Source organism: Lupinus angustifolius, chromosome LG06, assembly GCF_001865875.1.
Source record: "Lupinus angustifolius cultivar Tanjil chromosome LG06, LupAngTanjil_v1.0, whole genome shotgun sequence".
NCBI lineage: Eukaryota > Viridiplantae > Streptophyta > Magnoliopsida > Fabales > Fabaceae > Lupinus > Lupinus angustifolius.
In genome coordinates this window covers 15,037,518-15,063,054 of record NC_032014.1, presented here as the reverse complement: position 1 = coordinate 15,063,054, position 25,537 = coordinate 15,037,518, and the positions used below count along the sequence as shown (strand labels likewise).

Below are 25,537 nucleotides of genomic sequence, written 5' to 3'. Positions count from 1 at the left end.
ATTTGTATACTGATATTGATTAACTCATTTGAATCTTGATGGCTTAAGTGGTTAGTAAAAGGGTTAATCTTTGAGTCTTTATCTTGTCATATTTTAAGCATCATTGTGCTTAGTATACCTTGTTGTTTAACGTGTTTTTGTGTAGTCTGGATTTGTCTCTTGGTGTGAGATCACCACAAAGATTGAGGTTCTTCACCAAGGCTAGGAGGTCTTGATTTGAGGATAAGGATCTTGGTTGGAGCTAGTTCACGAGAAAGGTTTTCTCATAGGCGAAGGATATAGTCAAACCAAGGATTTAGAGATCCTAGATTTCAAGAAGGGAGTGTCCTATGTGCTTGTAATTGAATTGGTATTTGTATCCATTTTTCAATATTGTGAAGAAAGAAAATCTACCTGATCCAGAAGGGGAGGCTTGGATGTAGTTTGCAGGGGACCGCAAACGAACCAGGATAAAAATCTTTTTTGCACTATTCTTTCTCTCTTTATCTTCTTAATGTTTCTTGCCATTATAAATTGAATCTGTAATTGAAAAGTTGGATATTTGTTTACTGTCATATACTTAATAATTGTGCGTAAAAATATTTGTATTATATCTATTCAATTTTGTTTTAATTACTGTGCAAATTGTCTGTCAAATCATTTTGTTATTTGCAATAGTTAATCGATTAAATCCTGTTGTTAATCAATTAACTGGGCTGTTTTCCAGCAGTTGGGTTTTGGTTAAAGAAGCAGTGATTGTTAACCACTACACCTATTCATCCCCCCTCCCTTCTAGGTGTTCCTAGACCACTGATACTTAACAATAGTAAGATCGATGTGGATGTGATCCACAAAATGGGTTTCTTTCGATACCAATTTGATGGAATCTATAAGCATCGAAGTAATTGATAGGTTGCACCTGCTGATCCAAATGTAGATGTCTCTGTTAACCCTCCTAAACCTCAACCTTCTGAATTTGATGTTGAGTCATCTTCATCTGCTGCCATGCCTACCAATCAGATGATCATGTACGATTTATTCTCTCTTCGAGGCTACATCTCTAATCATATGGATGTTCTAGATGCTCAAAATAAATAAGTCCAAGTTGAACTTCAACGTCTATCCTATAAGATCAACAACATGGATCTTGGTGACGATAGTACTGAGCTTGAGTCTTAGAATAATTGATATCTAAGTTTCTCTTTGTAATGTTGTGTGACTGTTGACTTTTTATATGTTTTCGGGTTGTTTTAATAATGTATGAACATCTTTTTAGTTTTATGTTATGCTATGTTGCATTTTTGTTTGCTATATACAAATCGTGTATGCTAGACTCTAGGCATTTCTTATTTTTGATGAAGTCAACGGGGGAGTTGGGAGAGTGTATTTTCTGTCTAAAATTCTTTTAGGCACATAACTCCAAATCAAATGGGGAACATACAAAAATAGGGGGAGCATACTCAAGTCATGTCAAAATATCACAAAGTATACTACTCTTAGAAAACTACACTGTCAAGAAGATATTGATTTGTCATCATCAAAAATGGGGAGATTTTGAAGAAGATCTTGCTCCTGACATTGGCACGATTTTGATGAAGACACCAACATCACATAAAGAATAAAAGGAAAAATACTTATGAAGATAATGAAGATAAAGCTTCAAGGAATTTAGAGTCTAAGTCTAAATATACTTCTATCCTTATACTCTATAATATACAATTAATAGTAATGCTCAAAAATATATTTGAAAGAAAATTAAAAATACAAGTATAAATAAAAACAATTTTCAAAATATTATGTAACAAGTTACTTGATCTAAGTAACAGGTCACTGGATCTAAGTAATAGGTTACTCTGACGAAGTAACATGTTACCAGAACTAAGTAATAGGTTATATGAGTGAGAAACGAGTTACCCAACAAAAACTGAACAGGGTAATCGATTACTCCCTTTCAGTAATCGATTACATGATTACAGTATATGAGAGTAACCAATTACATAGTGTGGTAATCGATTACTCAGTTGGACAAAATGTTTGGGTAGTCGATTACGTCAATGCTATAATCGATTATTGAGCGTTGTTATACCAGATTTCCAGATTCAAACTGAACAGCTTTCACCCCAAACGTAATGGCTTCATTCTAATCGACTCCTACCTTTTCATAGAGGTGTCATGACTGATTGAAAAGTCTATTTAAAGACATTCAAACTCATAATTCAAAAACACAACTCACATACACAATCTGAATTTTTATGAAACACTTTTTCTGCAGTTTCTACAACTTGTTCTTAACTTTCAGATTAAATTTTCTGAAGTTGCTTTAAGTGTAGTTTCAAAGATTTTCAAACCTTCTGAGCATTATAACTAAGTGTATAAAGAGTTACCGGATTGCAAGAGATCATAGTGTTCAAATCTTGTAAAGGAAATCATTGCCATTGTTAAAGTTTTCTTCATTCAATTTGCTGAAATATTTTCTATCACAATGGTGTGATAAGAAAGGGGATAGAATTACTTGAAAATGTTGTTTTCCAAAGAGTGACATAGGTATTAGAGAGTGAGTAAGGTACAAGGAAGTCTCTGAGTGAGAATTTCTAATTACTACTCTTAATATCTAGTGAAGAAATCTTTTGTGCTGCAAGAGCACTAGATGTACCTTCGGTAGAGAAGAATGTGAACCAATATAAAACTATCTGAGTACTCTCTTCTTCCTTATCTCCTTAAATTTATTTGATATTTTTCTGCATAACTTTTCTACTGCTACTAACTCTGAAATTTGCCAAAAAATCTATCATAGATTTAAGACAACTAATTCCCCCCCTCTCTTAGTTGTCAACTCAGTCTTACACCTATGTTATTTTCAGAGGTTTTTGATGTTTGGGGTATTGATTTCATGTGTCCCTTTCCTATTTCTTTTTAAGTCGATTTGCAAGAACTTTGGAGAGAATCTTGTAGATACAACCTATCAAAGAAATTGGCTTATACTCATTCAAAGACAAGAAGTTCTCCTTCTTGGGAATAAGGCACCCAAAATATATGATGACTTCGGCTACAATTTCCCTTTTCATGGAAATCTCTAAAAATGTCAAAAAGATACCATATTAGAAATCACAGACATAACTCAATCTCAAAAATTAGGTCATATGATGAATATTGCCTAAATCTTATAAGCAATGGCTCAGTCACATATCCAGTGTGTGACTTATATTAACATTATTTCATTTACTAAATAAATGAAGAGAAAGCACCAATTGAAGTTGATATTATTGTTTCTTTAGCGTTGAGTATACAGCACATCGCAACGCCTTGACAGTGTGAGCATGTACAGCTCTAGTAAAACAGACTAAAATTAATATGCATGTCATTGACGTGAGCTGTGCATCTAAAATTGCTCCTCGTAAGGGAATTTTTCTATCTAATTAGTTCTAGGTTATTCTAAAACAAAATCAAGGAAATTATTGAATATTTTTGCTTTAAATTTTTTTATTATTTTTTCTATTATATTATTCTCACATTCTTTCCTCACTCTACTCCATTATTATTTTTTCTCTCCATGGTAATTTTTTTTAAATTAGAAAATGATAGTTAATTAGAAACATTTCTTTTCTGAAAAAACACATGACAAAATGGATTCAATTCAATAGTATATATCATGTCCACAAATATCCGAGAATAGCTATTTAAAAAATGAATTCAATTCAATAATTAAATAGGATAATGCTAACTTGGGTGGCATTATAAATAAGAGAGAAGAGACAAACATCCATTGAAAAGGCTAAAACTGATACTCCCTCCAATCAAATTAAAAAACCTTCTCATCTTTAAGGTTACACTAATGTATCAAGAAATTGTATATATTTACATTAAAACAGTGTTATTAATACCGTACCGGTTAGGAGGTAGAGTGATATAACGGTTCATTCGGTGTTTCACTAATTAAACCGTATACCAATGAAATTAAATATACGTATATAATCATTAATTTTGAAAAATCAATAAAAAACCAATATTTTTTTTATCTTCATTAAAAAAATCATTTTAAATAAAAATCGACCAGTATGACTGGTACGGTTCAACTGAAAACTGGTCAGTATAACCAGTTTTGACTGGTATGATTGCATAATCAGTATAATTATTGTACAACACTTCATTAAAATATTCTCATTTGATTTTTCATATACTTCCCATAATTAAGAAAAGGGATGACAAGAAATGAAAAGGAGGAGGTAATAATACATATATAAAAGTATATATGGAAAAATATAATTGTGTTTTGGGTTTCTTCAACACAGAAGATTTAGAAGAAATTCAAATGAAAAGGGATAAAAATAAATGAAATGGAGAATGTAATACATATATAAAAGTACAGTTGGAAAAATATAATTGCGTTTAGGGTTTCTACAACACAGAAGATTTAGAACAAATTAAAATGAAAAGGTAAAAAGCCCAAAAATCAAAAGTTTTGGAATGTAAGGGTACTTCATTTGGATCTTATTGTTAGTATAGGAGAAGAGATCCTTCCAAAGTAAGTGCCACAAATTGTGAGTCATAAAGGTAATTTGATGATTAAGGTGAAGAAGTTTGAGGAATATAGTGAATATGGTTGTGGGTTCGAGTCTCACCCATATCAAATTTAAAAAATATAAAAAAGAGTTATAAGATGGTTTGATGGTCAGAGTTAGAGTGAAGGAAATTGAGGGTTCGAGTCTCACTCACACCAAATACTAACATACTAACAACTGGTGATCAAAAAAAGTTTTGGCCACAAACAATTACATAAGGAACAAAAAATAAATAGAAAATAAGAAAACAATATAATTTGTTAACGATATACAGTCAATTGTGCCTAAATTTCGGGAACGATGAACAACTACCAATATATTATTAGAGAATAAATATTATAAGCTATAACACACTCTAGGCCTAAGGCACATGAAATGCTTCTAATTAGTGTGATGCAAGTAATAATAAATGACTTGAGTCCAATATATAATATTGATGTTCTTCTCTACTATATACTAGGTAATGTGAGTCTTCATATAATAACATATTTCAAGCATCTCCGACAATCTTCATCTTGATTGAAATAGATGAATATCTCACTCCTTAGAAAATCTACGCAAGAATCTTCATTTCAGCGAATATCACCTTCCACCTTACTCAATGCCTAATTTTCTTTAACAGCTCCTCCACATAAAAGCATGTTCCCATTCACCATAAGTCTTTTCTGAGTATCCTTGGTGATGTTACCAATAGTCTAACTCTCCAAACTTGTAATGCAATTTCTTGCACCGCGGTCTAACAGAACACGTCACATAGCTCGCCATTATTAGGATAGCTTTCGATATTATAGAACATCTACACCAAAGTTCACCAACAATTGATTTCTTCAATACTCAGTCAAGCTGAACCTTGGAGCTTCCTTGAAAAATCTCAACCGCTACCACCAATGTCTACTCCAACTATCATAGTTCAAAATAATTATCATACTCCATCATAAGAAGTATACTCCCAACACATAGATTGTATCAATGTCAATCAATGCTCATGACACTCTTGCGTTCAAGTCAATGTTCATGTCACACCTTACATTTCTACCAATGCTTGTGTTACACATTGCATCAAAGTCAATGCACGTGTTACACCCTGCGTCCAAGTAAGTCAGTATCAATGTGCTTTTGTGGATTGACTAGCAATTAATATCATTTACCATGATGTCATAAACATGCCATAAGGGTACTCCATTCATCATCATAAATGAGATCAATCTCTCCAACATGTAAAGAGATATTGTCAGCACCTGACACAACACTTGAATCTCTATTTCCACATTGGTTCCAATCCAATGCATGGACTTCTCAGGTTTTGGATCCAACAAAGTTGTGATCGTCACCACGGTTTTGTCATGTTTCTTTCTCCTTCAACTCATCTAGTATATTCTTGTGCAATATTTTTGATAGACCTTGTCCTTCGAACACGTCTTTAACCCTAATTTATCATACTTGGTGCTTAGGCTAAGAGCTATCTATCAATTGACTCTAACAATAATTGATGGTACAATTGAAGAGATTTTTGTACAACACTAGCCATGAGCAATAAAATAAGAAGCAGAGAATAAATAGAAAAGAAGAAAACAAGATAATTTAATTACGAGATTTAAACAATTGTACCTATATCCTCAAAGCATTGTAGAACCACCAAAATATTATTATAGAATAATAATTAAGTTATACAGCACTCATGGGCTCAAGGCCCAAGGTCATGATGTACTTCTAATTGGTGCAATGCAAGTAATAACAATTTGAGTCTAATATATAACATTAATACTTTCATCCATATCAATATAAGACTTCATAAAATAACATGTTTCAATCATATTCAATACTTAAACTAATGTATTTTTAATAAGGGAAGGAAATGCTTGTACAAATTATCTTGGAAAAATAGGAACCGGAAATTCATTTTCTTTTACTTCAGTTGATTCTATTCCACTTGAACTCTAAGTTAACGTTAGCTGATGCCTTGAGAATTTATTATCTTAGACCTTCATTCTTTTGTTTTCATTCAGTTTATACCACAAAAACTCAACTGCAATGTCATAATTTTTTAACTTCGAATGATGCAGTGGTTCACTTCAAATGAGATAATAAATGTTGTCATTTATTTCCAAGAAATTGCAACCAAATATGAAACTAATCAATAACCATTCGGCCAAGTCAGTAGCTATATCAGGATAAAGGGAGAGCATCTTACATAAGCTATATAGTTAATACCCCAAATAATAATTACATACTATAAAAATTTATTTTAGAAGAAATTATAACAATATTTCATACAACCCCTAATCTCAACAAATTTTGCTAAGTTGAATTCTTTTGCTCATCTAATTGAGAAATAACAGCCTCGGTTTGAGATTCTCAGTTCAACATAGCTCCCTGCATAGCTGTGCAGGTGCAAGCCTTAGTCCACTAGGTCAAGAAAATTACAACTTCACCAGCCATTGGTGAATAAAATCATTTACAAGAATTCACAAAATCAATTTTCAGATACAATTTCCTTTAAGCTAATTTTGCTACTTCTTCTCCCTTCCACTCTGTAAAACAAATGGCCGTGCAAGGTTTAAGATAAACCCGCCACAGGCTATAGTAGGCATCCAATATCATTATCTGCAAAAGTATTAACTTGTCATTGCCACAGGATCTCTATTTCTAAAGGAACTTACGCTAGAAGACTTAAAAGAGGTTCCCTCTCATGTTAACATTTAATCTCAAAACCATTTAACAATTTGAAGTGATAGGCAATATTGGACTAATTTTCCAACATACCCCCTCCACAGAAGTCTGCCGGATCAGAAAAAGTTACTTTTGACCTATGACTAAAGGGGACATTTTTTGGCCTACGAGAACCAAAGAGAAGTTAAGTTTTGGCTCTGATACCAAGATAATGTTCCATCTTAAAAACTAATTGATAATAAGATGAGTATCCCAACAAGTATTTAAACCATTACCGAGACAAAGGGATAGGCGATATGGGACTTACTTCCCAACAAGTATAGAGTATAAGTTTTTTAGAGAATTGTATCAAACATGTTTTGGAACAAAGCACGTTACCTGAACTAAAATCAAGATGCATCTGAATGATCAACAATGTCTTCATTAAATTCACCAAATATATTTGGGCATTCATTCCATTTCCCTTGAGCTCTTGCTTCCCAGTATCCGCCAATATATCCAAATGTTCCATTTTCACCTCCTTGGTAGAACCACCTAGGTTTCCAACCATTTTCTTGCATTTTCCTTGACTGCATGAATAGGTGGATTCTGAATGAGATCTTAAAACTGATCGTATAGGTTATATTACGAACACTTACTTCAAATTTCAATCCAAACTTAACTATATACACATATACACAACAAGCTGCCTATCATTAATTAAGGTTGCCTTTAATATGTGGATAGAAAAAGATAGAGCAATATATCTTGTTCTATTCTAGTTCCAACTCTTGCAGTGGAATCAAACAGTTAATTTTTTAATCTTTTATAATGTTCTCCTTTTGTCCTATTCTGTACCAAATGCTACCTAAGGGTACTTAACTTAATCACCAAAAAAGTACCTTTGGCAGCTCTAATGCCTGTTTTTAGCCCTCGTTCCTAAGTAAGAACTGTGAGAACTAGAGCACCATTAGAGGGTGCTGGGTGCTGACAAAGCATTGCTTCGGAAGCATAGGAGCTTCCTCAAGCTACGTTTTTATTGTGTTTTTTACCATCAAATGGGCTCCATATGTGGTGTATGGGGTAAGGTTGTAAGTCCCATTTAAGAACCTTTGGTGGGTGTTCTTTAGGGTTGAAACGAAGTTTTAGTTTAAGTTGCTTTGAGTATTAGGAAGCATGACAAGTAAAAAATGTTTCCGGACCAACTTAAAGGGTTGGAGATGCAGATGCTCTTATATAAACATAAGAGAGCTTCTCCAGTAACACTATATTGGGTGAGGATCCTCTCCCTTACGGGATAAGAAAATATCTCAAAAGCAAAAGTGATAAGTAATATGATAGGACATTTTTACCCTCGAATTACAATGAGTTGACAGTTTTACCGTTAAGTGTAAAAGTAAAAGTAACAACATTCGCCGAAGGAGAGGAGTGTGATTCCTATACATTAGGCTTATTCCACCCAACATTTACAACAAGAACTCCAAATACAAGAGGGGAAAAGAGAAAAGAGAGAATGCATGCTTCTTTTACAAACTACTCAAAAGGGAAGAACTTTCAAACATACCATTCTTTGCCTCTTTTCCAACCTTTGTTTCTCTATATTAGCCTTCTCATATTCCCCATTCTCTAGGTGCCGCTGATCGGGTCTCAACCTCGAATCCGTGGGTGGAAGCTTCTCCTTTAACCCAAATACCCGGGATCAGAAAAAGGCTATAACAAACAATTAGATATGCATATAGGAAGAGAAAGGAAAAATGCATATCAAAGAATGATATAATGCATCATTGTTGTACCTTCAGTCCTGGAGTAAGCTCATTTAGTGTGATGGCAAATGATGTCAAATTGTAGCGAGTGAGATTGGCAGGTGGCATAGTCCTTTTCCACAACAATGATGCATCTAATGAAGTGAAATCTTTTGGCTTCACATTCACATCACCATTAATATAATACAAGCTTTCATCCCACTTGCCAACTAATGTGGCAACCTTTTGTCCCATAACGTCTTCAACAAACCCTTGTACCTAATTAGACATAGGATACATGTTACTGAACAAAACATTAGGTGAAAAGGACAGAAAATAAGAAGTTTGGGATTTTTGAACTAATGGTAATACCACATTAAAATATCTTTTTCGTCAATTAGCACGAATACATGATTGTTTATTAATTAGAATAAAAAAACAAACTTGTCTTTTAAAGATACAACAACTTCAACTTGGTACTCAAAATAAAGTATCACAGAATAATAAGATTCCTAAGAATGAAATGCCCATAGTATAAAATTAGATCCATGGACGATTTAAAGTGAAATCAAATATGCTCCCAAGAGGACTACGGTGGTGCTCCCATTTTTGTAAACTTTGGAGAATTTAATTGGTAACTCACTTCTTTGGAGGACCAAGTGTGAAGTGTCACGCTTGCATCTTTATAGGATTAATTTTGACATTTAACTCTTTTAATTGTTAATAAAAACTTGATTAATAATATATTTCCTTTCCTTATAAAATAAATAAAAAACAATTTTTTAAAATAAGTTAAAATTTAGGGTTTTCTTATACTTACTTTCTGTAAAAAAAAAAATCATTTTTATACTCTTATCCTTAACCTAAGAGCTGAGGTTAACAAAACAGTAATTTAAAGAAGGTAAAGTTCATGGGATTTACAAAATTATCAAAATAATGGCGAACTGCATACTTTTTCTCCCCAAAAAGTTAATAATATAAATAAAGTAGGAACAAACTAAAGCACTATAAGTATATAATAGATCAGCAGGCTTCAACAAGTACAAAGCAGCAAGTACCTGGTGGGGATTTCGGTCAAGAATTGACTGCTCTTTAAACTTGAGTTTGCATGAATGATGGCGATTACCACGTATATCCATGTTTCCATGATGATCACAATATATTTTGCCAAGGATAAGATTATAAATTGTTGTTGTGACCTACATAGAGAAACAACAACATTGTATAAGATGAATTTAGAATATAAATAGTCCATGCAAACAGAGTGATATCAAGTTTTATTTATAACCTTGCTCCACTGGAATATTTCACCATCATCAAACTCTAGGGTCAGAACTCCAACTGGGTCAAGTTGAATTGACCTCCCCCAAAACTTTGAACGGATGTTGCTGTCAGCCCAAAACTTCCATCCTTTACCTTCACAGTGGCATGCAATCACAGTTGGATGGTGACTGACCTGTTTCATATATAATTATTGTCAGAAAACATCACATTTTGTCTTTAGTATAAATTTTTATAATCTTCATCCAACCGAGGGAGGATTACACAAAGAAATCCACTAGCATGACAGTAACTTTTGAAATGAAAAAGACTGTCAAATGTAATCAAGTCAAACATAAGTGATGGAGGTTATGTTCCCTGTCAAGATTGTATCAATTAACTAATATGACATAGAACCTCGTCTAAGTGCAATGGAGGTCACTACCTTTAAACCATAAGCCATCTTGATGGCCCCTTCTTGGTAAGTTTCTGTTAACATATAGTATGGTTGTTTTGGTCTTTGATCAGCGTATTTTTTATTTATTTACGCCAATAACAAAAGAATGACATAACAAAACAGTTCTTCACTCTTCCCAGTAGCAGATGCCTACACTCAGTTAGTATCTCCTCTTTAATTTCGTTCCACTACTCAATTTAAGTTAACAATTCGCTGGGCTTGCAACATATAGATGTCATATGAAAGTAAATTTGTTTGAAATCTACACAATGATATATAACGTTAGGGTTGAGTGACAAACATCCAAACCAAAACAAAACCACAAGCCATATATGGTTAAGGTACTACTAACCTTCTCAGAAAAGAAGCGAAGTCCTTTGTCAGGGTAATCAGCTTCATAAGTTTCCCCTAGCAGAGGGTTAAAGGGTTTACAGTGACGACCTTCAGATGATGCATATCCAGAAACTGCAAAGGCAGCAACATTCAGCGCCCGTTGGAGACTATTTCCCTGAAAATGAAATTGAAATGGTTAAAGGGACCAAATTTAATAATGATACAATAGTTTGAAGCTTAGATTGTTTATGCAAATAAAGAGGAAGAAGTGTATCTTACTGATTTTCCATATTCATAAGCTCGATCCAGAAGATAAGAGTACTCCAAGTCCTCGAAACATTTTTGAAGAGATGATATCGGCTCGTTAAAATATACAGGAAGACAAACTCGTGTGAGATCTTTGCCCACATTGTCTTTGATCATCGACCAAAGACTAACGCCCTTCTCTTTCTCAACGGGATCCGGTAGCTTTCTTCTTCTTGCTATCTGAGGATACACATAATTATTCTCCATATTAGTGCATTGTGTGTTAGCTTCCCCAGACTTGTTCACCTGATCCAGAGCTCCTATTGACCCACATTCAAAACCAGGTTCTGTAAAATCCTCTCTAGTATCATAATATATGATTTCATCTTCATCTGAGACCTCCTCTAGCTCCTGTTTTTCAATATCATCGGATGATTCAGTTGTACTGCATTCTGAAAACCAAGAACTGTATGTGAGAACTAACACAGCATAACGAAAAGACGAAATCATATATATGGATACTTGCAGACAGATTAGATGTAAACTATACACAAAGATATTTCACAGTTATCAGAAGACAAAAATGGCATTTCATACATATATATGGTAATTTATAGTACATATGATTATTAATAAATAGAGTATCCACAGAGGAGAAACATGTTTTTGAAGAATAATTCTTTTTCTTGTTCAAGTGAATGAGAAGTTAGTAGGCTCAGGACCTCAAGCTCATAGTTGAATTGGATTATAAATAAAATCAAATGTATTAGCAGAAACCAAACAAGTATAGGGATGTGAACCAGAATCTAGCAACACTATTAATTTAACTAAAACATACACTTAATAAGCACACTTGGCCAACAAGGTAGACTTTTGAAAAATAATATGAACATGACACTAAAAATGTAAGGAAATAATGAAAGATCTAAATGTTGTATAGGTCAAAGACAAGAACTGCATGAAGATGCCTGTAAAATACTCATAAGAGGTGGTGGACTTGAAGCAAAACAGCTTAGATAAGATAGAAAAATATTGGTTGATATTGTAACAACATTAAACAAATTATTTTTCAACACAATTCAAGAAGAGTTGAAACAATATGACGTCAGCAATATTCTTTGTATGCTTCTAAAGACAGAACTATAGGCCCCAATGATAACTATCAACACAAAGATTCTGAATATGCCCATACATTTATTACATCAAATAAGGATAAGAACAGACAAAGCAGAAGTATAAATTACAATGAGAAGCATAAGTGACAAATATAGTGGTACCACTAAATTTTCCACGTCCTAGCCTTGATAATACATTCTTGGTTAATTGGTATTCACTGTCATGTATGGCAGATGCATCGGCTTCAACATTAGCTGCCTGTTAATAATGACCAACAAAAGAATAATTTACCAAATCTCATATAAAGCTTTCACATCTAAATCTGTAGAAATGCAGAAAGAACAATGATAAGATAGTTGAATTCGAATATAATTTAATATATATATATATATATATATAAAGCAAGGAAGGGAAATGAATAAGAGGATGGAAACAATGGCAAATGATAATAAATTATGAGAACCATGAATTGTACCGTTTCTTTTGGGTGGGGGATACCATCATACAAAGTCACTGGTGACATGACTCTTTAAGAGACAGTGTAGAGAAACCAACAGATCTACCAAAATGCATGACCAAATGAACCAAACATTGTCATGTGATCTAACATGCAAATTCGACCTACTTCTGGTATATCACAAAAAATACCACCTTAGTTTAAAATTGTACCAATACAAGTTAGTTGTTTATCTTATCATATGATGCTAGAGCCACGTATATATTAATCAAGTATATCCTTGTGTTTTTATAAACTCAGAGTCACATTAACTATTAATATATAGTTATATATATTACATATGCAAAGTAAATTAATAATAACCATAGGCATTTCAGAGGGGAAAACCTCACACCAGGGATTTGGGAGAAAATGCATCAACATTTATTTGCATATATGAAATATTTTCATAGATCATGTTGAAAAATTAAAACTCTATGGATTATAGGCATCACAAGACCCAAAAAAAACACTATGAAATTAGAACCCTGAAATGAAATCTAATTAAATACAAGATAATAGGGGAAAAACTATATTATTATTAACTTTGGCAGGCTAAAATGAAAGTTGGAAATATGACAAATAGTTAAGTTCAAAAAAGTGAAAGCTGTGAGGCATTAGAAAAAATGTTTCGTCACTTTAAAGAAAAAGGGATTTGCACAAAACAGATCTGACAACAAGCTTTAAAATATTAATTATGCAAGCAATTTCAGTTAACATTATTCAATGGTAAAGCATACAACTAATAAAATTGCCACAACAATTTAGAATACTAATATTAATTAAAAGGAACGACACCAAAGCATATGTCTGACATGAAACTTCTAGAATATCATGCAAGTAATTTCAGTGAATGTTTAATCAACCTGACTCATTATTAGTCGACCTAAGTTACTTTTAGAAAATAAGCACTTGGACTAACTAAATTGTTGTGTGATTCAAGATTTAGAGAACCTACATGACCTATTAGACTATTACACTTTTATTCTACTAAATTTGAAATGTTGTTAAATGAGGACACAGGAGTAACTAATACCTAATAAGCAATGACAAAACTACTAGATTAGTTTTGTTTTCAAGTTGGTACTGTATATTGTTTTTCAGTTGGTTTTGTGGCTTGAGACCCATTTTTTAATGGTAAAATAATAGATAAATTTTGTAAATATAAATTTGGATTAGCTCCTATAGTAGAAAAGATAGCATAATCACGTTTGGTTTGGACATGTGTGGAAGAGACCGATAGAAACCCCCATAAAGAAAGTAGATCAAATGGAGGCTAGTCCAATTCCTAGAGAAGGGGGAGACTAAGAAAAATCATAGGTGAGAATGATGAAGAAAGACTTAAAGGTCAATGCTCTGCCAATAAATATGATTTATGATAAAATATTATGGCATCATTCGATCCATATAGTCGACATCATCGAGTGAGATAAAAGCTTGATTGTTATTGTTTCATTATAAACTGAATTACACTGAAGAAATTATGACAAGAAATCCAGAAGTTATGAAATTACCTCCAACTGCCTTATTGTATCAAGCAAATCTGTTCGTTCTTGAAATAAGATTTTAAGCTGCCCTTGTAAATCAGAGAACTCAGTGAGCATGATTTGTTCACACTCTTTTACAAGGTTCTCATTGGTACCCTCTTCAAGCAAGCGCTTTTTAAGCCTCTCAGTTGATACAGATATGTGATTTGATGCAAGTGAGATATGATCATTGAGTGGTTGAAGTGAATACAAGCCACGAGTTGACACCAAAGCTTGAATCCAAGCCACACGGTCTTTCCTTGAATCTGTTCTCAGATGAAGAGTCTTTGTTGATGTAAATATGTAGAACTTCCTATCATCTGACTTGCTCTCTCTAAATGATGAGATCTGCTATACAATATGCGTATGAGATAACTTCAATTTCAGTCAAAAGAAGCAACATTTTAAACAAATATTATCTTGGTTCAATGGTTGTGCAATGATAGTTTAAAGTTTTTTACTTTGTCAACTTACAACAAATGACATTGATTTCTAAATAAAAGTCATACACATTTATACTATTGTCTACTGCACTTTTTTTATTATTCTATGTACAGAAAGAAAAAGAAAAAACATAATAATGATTTATAGTATAATATAATGATAGGAAACAGTAAAATACTAAACAAAGTTTAGAGTGCAAAATTGAAACACTGTACAAACTATATCAACTACTAGAAGAGTGATATTATTCAACATGCCAGCACGGGGAGCGCAAGTAGGGAAAATTACCCACATTGAGAAAGAAAAAGTGATACACAGGAAGCTTGAAATGAAATAACCTCACCAGTTATATCATGATTTCAAGTACTAAAGAATGACTCAAATTCAAGATAATGATGTTAACAAACAAAAACTTACTGTCTCCAACTTTCTTTTGTTTTTCCCTTTTATCCAAGAGGAGAGGAGTGATTCTTGAATTTGAACATAAACAGTAGGAGGAGAAGCACACATTTAAGTAATTACAATAAAATATTGAACTTACATGATACCCCACCACAATGGTGAGATAATCCTCACGTACATGTTTTCACTTTTCTATTTTTGAATTGTATAACAAGAATAAAAAACAATAACTTGAAGAAAAAAATCTCTGTATCAACTTTTCATGATTGCTGCTTTACATTGACGTCAAGGCATTACAATTTACAAAGTAACTCACATCTTCAACAAACCCCACCACACACAAACACACTCCAATACCCTAACTACTACCTATTTAAAAAATCAGCTCTAGAATGTAACGCTTTCAAGTCAAGTTATTCAAGCCTTCTATTACCATTATGGAAGAAAAGGGAAAACAAACTGAAAAACCAATAAAAAATTATATTCTCTACAATCCAAAGGTTTCACAAAGAATGCAATTTGGTGTGTTTAATGTTGATTTTTACCTGTAGACTAAAATGGCAAAGAAACAAGGTTGGAATTGCAGAAAGAAATGGTATACTAAGGAAAAAGTAGGAGGGAGTAGAAAGGTAAAAATAGTATATGAAGAAGAAAGCAAGGAAATTTTTAATGCAGAGAGCACAGAGAAGAAGTTAATGCAGATGAAGGGAAGAAACACAGAAATGAAGAAGTGATAGATGATGTGACATTAAGTTAATGCCATAGGGCTATAATTTGTAGGCTATTCCCTACACTTCTCACTCAGACACCTGTTGATGTGACCCACTCAACATTAACAACCAGTTAAAACCGTAAAACCAAGAAATTAAAAAGGTTTGGGGTTTTTGAAATCACACACAAGCTCAATGGTAGAAAGTAGAAAGTAGAAACTAGAAACTAGAAACCCAATGGGTTTTGACATTACTGCTCAGGCATCAATGATCAATTTAATTTTTTTATGTCTAACTTTATTTTTTCTTTTCACTGGCAGCATAAGAACTATCTAAATCTGAATCATGTTAATGTTAATGTTGATGTTGATGAAATCAACGAATGAGAACTTTGTACCAGAAACCATAGCATAAAAAATAACAATTTGTTGTTTCTTTTTTTGTAAAATAATAAAGGTATGTTTGAGTGTACAGAAAAGATGCAATGAGATAGCGCCAAAACGGTGAATATGAAAGTGCCAAAGTGAGAACGAAAGACCTGACCCACACTATAACGGGTGATTCAGATTCACACTATCACAAAATCGTTAACCTTTCTTAATGTTTCCATTATCATATATTCCTTTGAGTTCAAAAAATCAAATAGTTTATTTTAATGTAAAAAAATAAAAAGTATTATTTTTTACCTTGAGATGTACAACGCCGGAAGACGACGGTGGTTTGTGATTTTTACGGCGCATGGTGGCGGAGGCGGAGTCCATCCTGGAGAGGCGATTGGCGGAGACTTCTCCGATAAGGCGAACATCGTCGAGAGGAGAGAGAAGGTTGAGATTTTCCGGCCACCGGATCTTAGCGTAAGTTAAGACTCCATTGCGGAGGAGGAACCACCGGGATCTCCATCCTTTGCCGTAATTCGTCCACTTATACAGAATGCCGGCCACCGTCGCCTCCGATCCACCGCCATTAACGAGTTCAGATCCACTCGCCGCGAAACTCGCCGGAAGGCTCTTTGTCCTTGACAGCAACGCCGTGTCTGGCTCCGGCGAGTGGCTTCCGATCCCTGGATTCTCGAGGGAGATGCAGCATAAAGGGTGCATTTCCTTCACTCGCATTTTCACTACTCTAAAAAAATCTTCTTCCTTTTTTGTGTCAGTTCTTCATTGGAACAGAAACTGCAATGAAAATCGAATGAGTTCAATGGTTTAGGGTTCTCAACAAAGCTCTGAAACTGAGAGAGATTGTAGATCGAAGAATGAAGATTAATTAATAAACAGATGAGAGAAGAAGAAGAAGATGCATTGATTAAATTAAACTATATATTAAACTAAATATATAAGATCAGTATATAAAAAATTAAAAAATGTTCTATTTTGTAGATAAGAGTTTGTGCTTGTAAGTGAATAAAATTTTTGTTTGGAAGAGGGAGAGACATGTAGAAACAGAAGTGAAGATATATATAGTTAGATACATAGAGTATATGGGTAAGGAAGGTTGGTGATTCTGTAATAAAGATAGAGGTCTTAGAATAGCTTATTTCAAAGTTTCTATTATTATTTCTACTCATTATTTATCAATCATAGTTAATTGTAATTTTGTTATAAAATTATAATTGAGTAATAGAAAATGTAGACAGGTACTTGGGGTTGTTAGAGGGCTTATTGGTTTTATTAAAATAAAAACATCGATTGTGATGTATATATAAAATAAAAAGGCTTTATTGGTGTGGTAAAATCTCATGGTATCTATAAGTCCTTTCAAAAAGATTTGTTGTTAAGCAAAAAAGTTGAGATAATTGTTGCATCAGTGTATCTAATTATCCATCTGAAGAACGTTAATTTATTTATTTTCTTTTACAATAAAATTGTGTGAGAGTTGAAACATGGATAAGGTGCATTTATTGTCATCATTGAATGCTTATGTATCCTATGATTTTTTACTAATCAAGCTGGGGTGACCAATGCTCCCTTTGGTGGGAGAAAAGAAAGTGAGAAAGGATAAATTTGAGAAAGAGATTGAAAAGAAAGAAAATATAAGAAGCAAAGTAAAGTTTGGTATATTTTTAGTATAATCAATGATATTCTCTCCTTCTATAGATAAAGAATAAGAATTTTCAATCCCAAAAAGTTCATTTCTATAAGTGTTACTCTCAAAAGTTAAATTATTAACATTATGCTTAACCTAAGAATCTAATGAGATCACTAGATCAACACCTTTTTAGTACTTTTGTATTGTTTGTTTGTATAGAAAAATAATATAAAGAAGTGATTTTACTCCTCTATCTTTCCTCTCCATGTGAGAGGAGGAAAAAAATTGGTGAATCTCATTTCATTTTTTACTTTTTCTTCCCCTATAGGAGAAAAAAATAATATTTATCTTCAACTTCTTTCATCTCATTCTCTTTCTCCTCTCTTTCTACTCCACCCAAGATTAAATAATCTATTCTCCATTTACATGATGCATTAGTTGAAGGATGTCCTTTTTTTTCCTTTACAATTTTAACCTTTACTTTTGGTGGGGCATCATATCAAAGATGGGAGCACATCTTCTCTCTTATAAATTGTGTTACTCCATATATCATTTCATGTGATTGATCAAACAAATACTTAATTACTATCAAATATGATCACATTAGAGAGAAGCACATATTCACTCTCACAAATTCTATCATTCCATAAGTCGATAAAAAAGGGTGTGATGTTAAAGTTGTTAGTTGATTTCAGTTTGTTAGTTGTAATTTTGTTTTCGTTGATCGATTAACTAGTTATTTATTAGTTAGACATTGTAGTACATAAAGGGTGATTCCCTTCTTCCTTGTAACTCAATTCAATATCGAAAGTTTCAATTTTATCATTCATGGTTTTCTCACACACTTATTGATTCATCAAGAAGCCTTTTTCATGTCTCCTACTATTTTAACATGACATTAGAGCAATAATTATACAGTTTTCGCTTATGCTTCTATTTCTCCATTTCATGTTCTTCTTTCTTCCATCTTATGCATCTGTTTTCAAATGTGGAGACTAATTGTGTGATCAATGCTTTCTTTCTATTATCATGACATTTAGTAGAAGACTCTTATTATAATCAAGAACCTGGTGGGAGCATAGCTGTACTGAGTAGAGAGAAGGTGGCATTTCAACAAGCACAAAGAAAAATAAAGATTGCTTATTATGGAAGATCTTCTTTGAAGAAAGATGAGGAAGATCAGAAGCCTTATTGAGTCAGAAGGAAACCATGAACCACCGTTTCATTGAAACCATGCAAAAGTACTTCTTGTTTTAACACAGAAAAAGGTTGAATATGTTGATATTCATTCAACACATGAATATATAGTCACATTGCTAGGTGTTTGATCTTTTCCAAGAAAGAAAGAGAAAGATGCAGCAATACAGTTCAAGAAAATGAAAGAAGTCTCTCAACGACAACAAGAATCACTTCACATTCTTTTCTTATTTTTTATCATTTACCCCAAATATCTCTTTTCTTTATTACTTTATTTTCTTTACCCCATTTTTCTCTCATTAAACATACAACATTATAGTGTGTAATTTTTTATTTATTGAAATAACATATAAGGATCAGTATTGCTTCATGTTCAGATTTCAAGACTAGGAGACGAAGATTTGCTCACCGGCAAGAAGATGTATTAGAGTACTTGTGATGTTCAACACAATCATTTCAAGCTTGGAATGCTTGACACATTCTAACTTGAGGTGATGTTAAAGTTGTTCGTTGATTTCAGTTTGTTAGTTCTAATATTGTTTTCGTTAATCGATTAAGAGTTTAATTAATCGATTAACTAGTTAGTTATTAGTTAGACATTGTAGCATATGAAGAGTAATTCTCTTATTCCTTGTAACTCAATTCAATATCGAAAGTTTTAATTTTCCTATTCATGATTTTCTCTCATACTTCTTGATTCATCAAGAAGCCTTTTTTATGTCTCCTACCATTTTAACATCTGAAATTACTTAAAAAATACAAAAATGTGTAAAACTGAGCATATTGAGTCTAAGAAGGTAGTGAATTGATCTGCATTATAATTGTTATTTGTTGTGTAATCATGAATTTACTCTCTTTAATATATAATTTTTGTGATTATTCGCCAGGCAATAATTAAGGAATTACAAATTGAATATATTTATCTGTGGATATATAGAGTAGATGATAAGGAAAATTGGTGCACTAGTTATAAAGATTTGAGGTCTCTTATTACTAAAAAATAAAAATAATATTGTTGTGGTGTATAGGAAGAGGACCATGCTGAAGTGACAACCTCAAGTGAAATCTCTGTCTTTAGGAAATAGATTAGTGTCTTTGTTTAATTATACGAAAAAAGAGGTTTTCAATATTTCTCAATGTTGAAATTGAAAACATAGATATCGTCAGACTATTGGCACTTTTAAATGCTTATTTACTTCCTTTAACCAATCAAATGTTCTACAAAATAAAAAGTAAAATTATAATAAATTAGTAGAGATAATGTGAATATATAATTTGGAGTATCAATGGCCTATCTCATAGATAGATGCAAGAAGATAAGCGGAGAATGTAGTTATAGTTTCAATTTGAGGTTCTAAATCTACACTTAGGGTTAGAATCTATAACACAAGTCATGGTCATCAATTGAGTTGGAGATTGGTCAATGGTGTTAAAGATTATTAAAAGTCATCAAGCCATGTAATTCAACCGGATCCAATGCTACTTTATGCTTGACTTGTTCGACATATTTTCTTTTCATTTTTCTTCTAGTTTTGATTTTAAAACTTTTAGAGAGGGATTATAATAAGTTAGATCAATTCGACAATTGTTTGAAACTTGACTTGTTATTTAGTTTAATAAACTTCGTTCATGATACAAACAAGTCAAACTTGAACTAAAAATTAAGCCCGTTAAATATACGAATCGAATTTTGAGCAAAATACAGTTTGATTTATCAGGTTCATGAGTTGACTTGATTTATATATGTGCATAAATGTTTATATATATCGTGTACATATATATGTGTGACTCAAGTAAGATCAACTCTCATATAGATATGTGAAAACAATAAATATAGATCATACAATCATATATGAATGATTATGATTAAAAATTATTTAATTATCACATGATCAAATCATGTCCATTTATCTTTAAATTTTAACCATTCAAAGAAGATTCAATAATTCTCATTTATCACAATATCAATTGTTCTCATTTGAGTCAATTCCTATATGTATATATATTTGTATGTATATATGTATGAGAAATGACTCATGTAAAAATATTTTTATTGTGAGAAATAAAAATAATTAATATAGACTAGATCTAATTTTAATGATCAATATTAAAAGATAATGTTTTAAGTGATTATATGATCACTAACTAATTTTTAATCTTAATAATTTAGGTAGGATTGTATGGCTTAGTTCCTTAGGTTTATTGCTCTCACAATTTTTATATGAGCTATTATCATTTGAATTATTCTCTATAATTATGTGTGTATATATATATACACGTAGAAAAATTTAATTTTATACGTATTAAATAAATAATAATCATTCAAACTGAGAAACTGAACAAATCGACATATGAAGAGTAATTCTCTTATTCCTTGTAACTCAATTCAATATCGAAAGTTTTAATTTTCCTATTCATGATTTTCTCTCATACTTCTTGATTCATCAAGAAGCCTTTTTTATGTCTCCTACCATTTTAACATCTGAAATTACTTAAAAAATACAAAAATGTGTAAAACTGAGCATATTGAGTCTAAGAAGGTAGTGAATTGATCTGCATTATAATTGTTATTTGTTGTGTAATCATGAATTTACTCTCTTTAATATATAATTTTTGTGATTATTCGCCAGGCAATAATTAAGGAATTACAAATTGAATATATTTATCTGTGGATATATAGAGTAGATGATAAGGAAAATTGGTGCACTAGTTATAAAGATTTGAGGTCTCTTATTACTAAAAAATAAAAATAATATTGTTGTGGTGTATAGGAAGAGGACCATGCTGAAGTGACAACCTCAAGTGAAATCTCTGTCTTTAGGAAATAGATTAGTGTCTTTGTTTAATTATACGAAAAAAGAGGTTTTCAATATTTCTCAATGTTGAAATTGAAAACATAGATATCGTCAGACTATTGGCACTTTTAAATGCTTATTTACTTCCTTTAACCAATCAAATGTTCTACAAAATAAAAAGTAAAATTATAATAAATTAGTAGAGATAATGTGAATATATAATTTGGAGTATCAATGGCCTATCTCATAGATAGATGCAAGAAGATAAGCGGAGAATGTAGTTATAGTTTCAATTTGAGGTTCTAAATCTACACTTAGGGTTAGAATCTATAACACAAGTCATGGTCATCAATTGAGTTGGAGATTGGTCAATGGTGTTAAAGATTATTAAAAGTCATCAAGCCATGTAATTCAACCGGATCCAATGCTACTTTATGCTTGACTTGTTCGACATATTTTCTTTTCATTTTTCTTCTAGTTTTGATTTTAAAACTTTTAGAGAGGGATTATAATAAGTTAGATCAATTCGACAATTGTTTGAAACTTGACTTGTTATTTAGTTTAATAAACTTCGTTCATGATACAAACAAGTCAAACTTGAACTAAAAATTAAGCCCGTTAAATATACGAATCGAATTTTGAGCAAAATACAGTTTGATTTATCAGGTTCATGAGTTGACTTGATTTATATATGTGCATAAATGTTTATATATATCGTGTACATATATATGTGTGACTCAAGTAAGATCAACTCTCATATAGATATGTGAAAACAATAAATATAGATCATACAATCATATATGAATGATTATGATTAAAAATTATTTAATTATCACATGATCAAATCATGTCCATTTATCTTTAAATTTTAACCATTCAAAGAAGATTCAATAATTCTCATTTATCACAATATCAATTGTTCTCATTTGAGTCAATTCCTATATGTATATATATTTGTATGTATATATGTATGAGAAATGACTCATGTAAAAATATTTTTATTGTGAGAAATAAAAATAATTAATATAGACTAGATCTAATTTTAATGATCAATATTAAAAGATAATGTTTTAAGTGATTATATGATCACTAACTAATTTTTAATCTTAATAATTTAGGTAGGATTGTATGGCTTAGTTCCTTAGGTTTATTGCTCTCACAATTTTTATATGAGCTATTATCATTTGAATTATTCTCTATAATTATGTGTGTATATATATATACACGTAGAAAAATTTAATTTTATACGTATTAAATAAATAATAATCATTCAAACTGAGAAACTGAACAAATCGAGTTAATAAGTTGAACTAGACAATTTGCAAACTCTTGATGACTCAAACCGATTTGAGTTGGCTAATCTAGTTGAACAATTCATGAACTTCAACCAAACTGAAAACATAACTTATTTTGATATCAAGTCGAGTTTCAAGTTAAACAAATTATTATGAAGTAAATCTCCTCTTTTTTACAAATTATTTATCTCAAATTTTAAACAAAAGTACAATTAATTGTCAAATTGGATTTTGAATTAAAAATAAAAATTATAACAATTTTTTTTTAATTATAAAGAATTATTTGGGAAGTCACAATTTTATTTTAACATAAGTTGATCACTTGGAAATAACACATGAAAGAAAAGATACTGTTGTGCAATGACTCATATCTCTAGATAACAGCAATACAAGTTATGGGTTTGGGCTGATGTAAAAGGGTTGGTGTAGAGGGCAATATATATTGATGTTATGTAAACCTAATGTAACAAGGAGAAGAATAGTAAAACACTAATCCTTATTCTCTAATAATATATAGTGGTAGCCGCTCAACGCTCCCGGGGACGTAGGCACAATTGGTCGAACCTCGTTACCAAATCTCTTGTGTTATTCTCTTGTCTCTATACTCTTTACTATTTGATTGTTCGCTTGTTCCCAACAGAAAGCGATCGTTGCGCAGCGTTGGCCACAAACAATCAAATAAAGGACATACAAGCACATAGAAGAAAAGAAACAAGAGAATTTGTTAACGGGATTCGGCCAATTGTGCCTACATCCCGGGAGCACTAAGCGGCTACCAAGATATTATTAGAGAATTAAGATTACAATCCATAGCACATCCATGGGCCTACCTGCCCATGGGGTATTCCTATTTGGTGCTTATATCTAGTGCACATTATAACAAGGGACTTGAGTCCAATATATAACATTGATGTTCTACTCTATTCTAATTCTAGGCAATGTGGGACTTCATATAATAACATATTTCAAACATCCCCAACAATCTCCACCTTGATTGAAATAGACGAATATCTCGCTTCTTAAGAAATCTACACAAGAATCTCCATCTTAGTGAATATATGACTTCACCTGTTATGTGGAGATCATCAGTTCAGTCTGTTGCTGCTATGTCCACAACTGAAGTAGAGTACATGGCAGTTGGTGAAGCTTCTAAAGAAGCCCTGTGGCTTATGGGGCTGGTAAATGAGTTAGACATTGAGCAGTTCCACTGCATTGTGACAGTCAAAGTGCTATCTTCTTGGCTAAGAATCAGGTGTATCATGCTAGGACCAAACATATTAATGTGAAATTTCATAAGATCAGAGAGTTGGTAGCTTGTGGGCAGATACTATTGTGAGGTCCTGCTAAAGGGAAAAGACCAAATTCCAGGGGCAAAACACCAGTAGAGTGTTATAAGTGCAAACAGACTGTGCATTACAAAAAGGATTGTCCCAATGAATGGAGTCCTAGCAAGCCGGTGGGGAAAGGTGGAGTATCTACATCTACAAATGTTGCACAGAAAGATGACTCTGGTTACAATAGTGAAGTTGATCTACTATCTGTATCATCAAATTATAGTACAGATGAGTGGATATGATACTGATTGTTCCCACCACATGACACCAAACAGAGAATGGTTCACCACATACAGGGTATGCAATTTTGGTTTCGTGTATCTCAGAAATAATAAAGCATGTGAAATTATTTGTATGGGAGACGTTATGTGACGTTATGTGAGGTTACGCCAAACAGAGAATGGTTCACCATATGGTGTAGTGAAGACGTTATGTGAGGTTAGGCACATACCAGATTTGAAGAAGAATTTGGTTTCTTTGGGGACATTGCAGGCCAGAGGGTTTAGCTACAGAGCTGATGGGGACAGTGATATTCTTCGAGTATGCAAAAAGGTGCTCTGACTGTGATGAAGGGTAAAAGGACTGCAGGGAACACTTACAAGTTGTTAGGGAGAACAGTTGTAGGTGGAGTTGCTGGAGTGGCTGAAGAGATCTCAGCAGATTTAGACCATGGTGCTACAAAATTATGGCACATGCATTTGGGACACATGAGTGTGCGTGGTATGACAGAACTATGCAAAAGATGACTATTGATGGGAGTCAACAAATGCAAGCTAGATTTGTGCAAGTATTGTGTGTTTGGGAAACAGACACGAGTTAGTTTCAAGGCTGGCCAACACAGGACTCTAGACATTCTAGATTATGTCCACACTGATGTATGAGGACCCACTCAGGAACCATCCCTAGGAGGTTCTAGGTATTTTGTTACCTTTGTTGATGACTTTTCTCGCAAGGTCTGGGTATATTTTCTGA

General features: G+C 32.5%; 1 protein-coding gene across 3 annotated transcripts; it reads right to left on the bottom strand.

The window, feature by feature from the left end:
- Positions 6,747–17,351, bottom strand: LOC109350036 (oxysterol-binding protein-related protein 2A). 3 transcript variants are annotated; one of them, XM_019591154.1, is made up of 11 exons: positions 16,606–17,349; positions 14,352–14,711; positions 12,503–12,599; positions 11,259–11,677; positions 10,999–11,154; positions 10,218–10,385; positions 9,988–10,128; positions 8,981–9,208; positions 8,752–8,865; positions 7,588–7,777; positions 6,747–7,146 (listed from the first exon to the last, which is right to left on the bottom strand). In XM_019591154.1, the coding sequence occupies exons 1-10, from the start codon at positions 17,029–17,031 to the stop codon at positions 7,598–7,600; spliced, it is 2,289 nt and encodes a 762-aa protein (XP_019446699.1). In that variant the 5' UTR covers positions 17,032–17,349; the 3' UTR covers positions 6,747–7,146; positions 7,588–7,597. The 3 variants fall into 3 exon arrangements, 2 of the variants coding, with proteins under 2 accessions (XP_019446699.1, XP_019446698.1); XM_019591153.1 differs by having other exon boundaries at positions 6,754–7,142; positions 7,587–7,777; XR_002108061.1 differs by lacking the exon at positions 6,747–7,146 and having other exon boundaries at positions 7,653–7,777; positions 8,752–8,897; positions 16,606–17,351.

Coding starts and splice junctions, on each gene's coding strand:
- LOC109350036 (XM_019591154.1), bottom strand. CDS start 17,031: ATGCGAGTGAAGGAAATGCACCCTTTATGCTGCATCTCCCTCGAGAAT. Junction 14,712..16,605: donor CCGGCGTTGTACATCTCAAG/GTAAAAAATAAT, acceptor ATTGTATAGCAG/ATCTCATCATTTAGAGAGAG. Junction 10,129..10,217: donor AAATATTCCAGTGGAGCAAG/GTTATAAATAAA, acceptor TTCTCTATGTAG/GTCACAACAACAATTTATAA.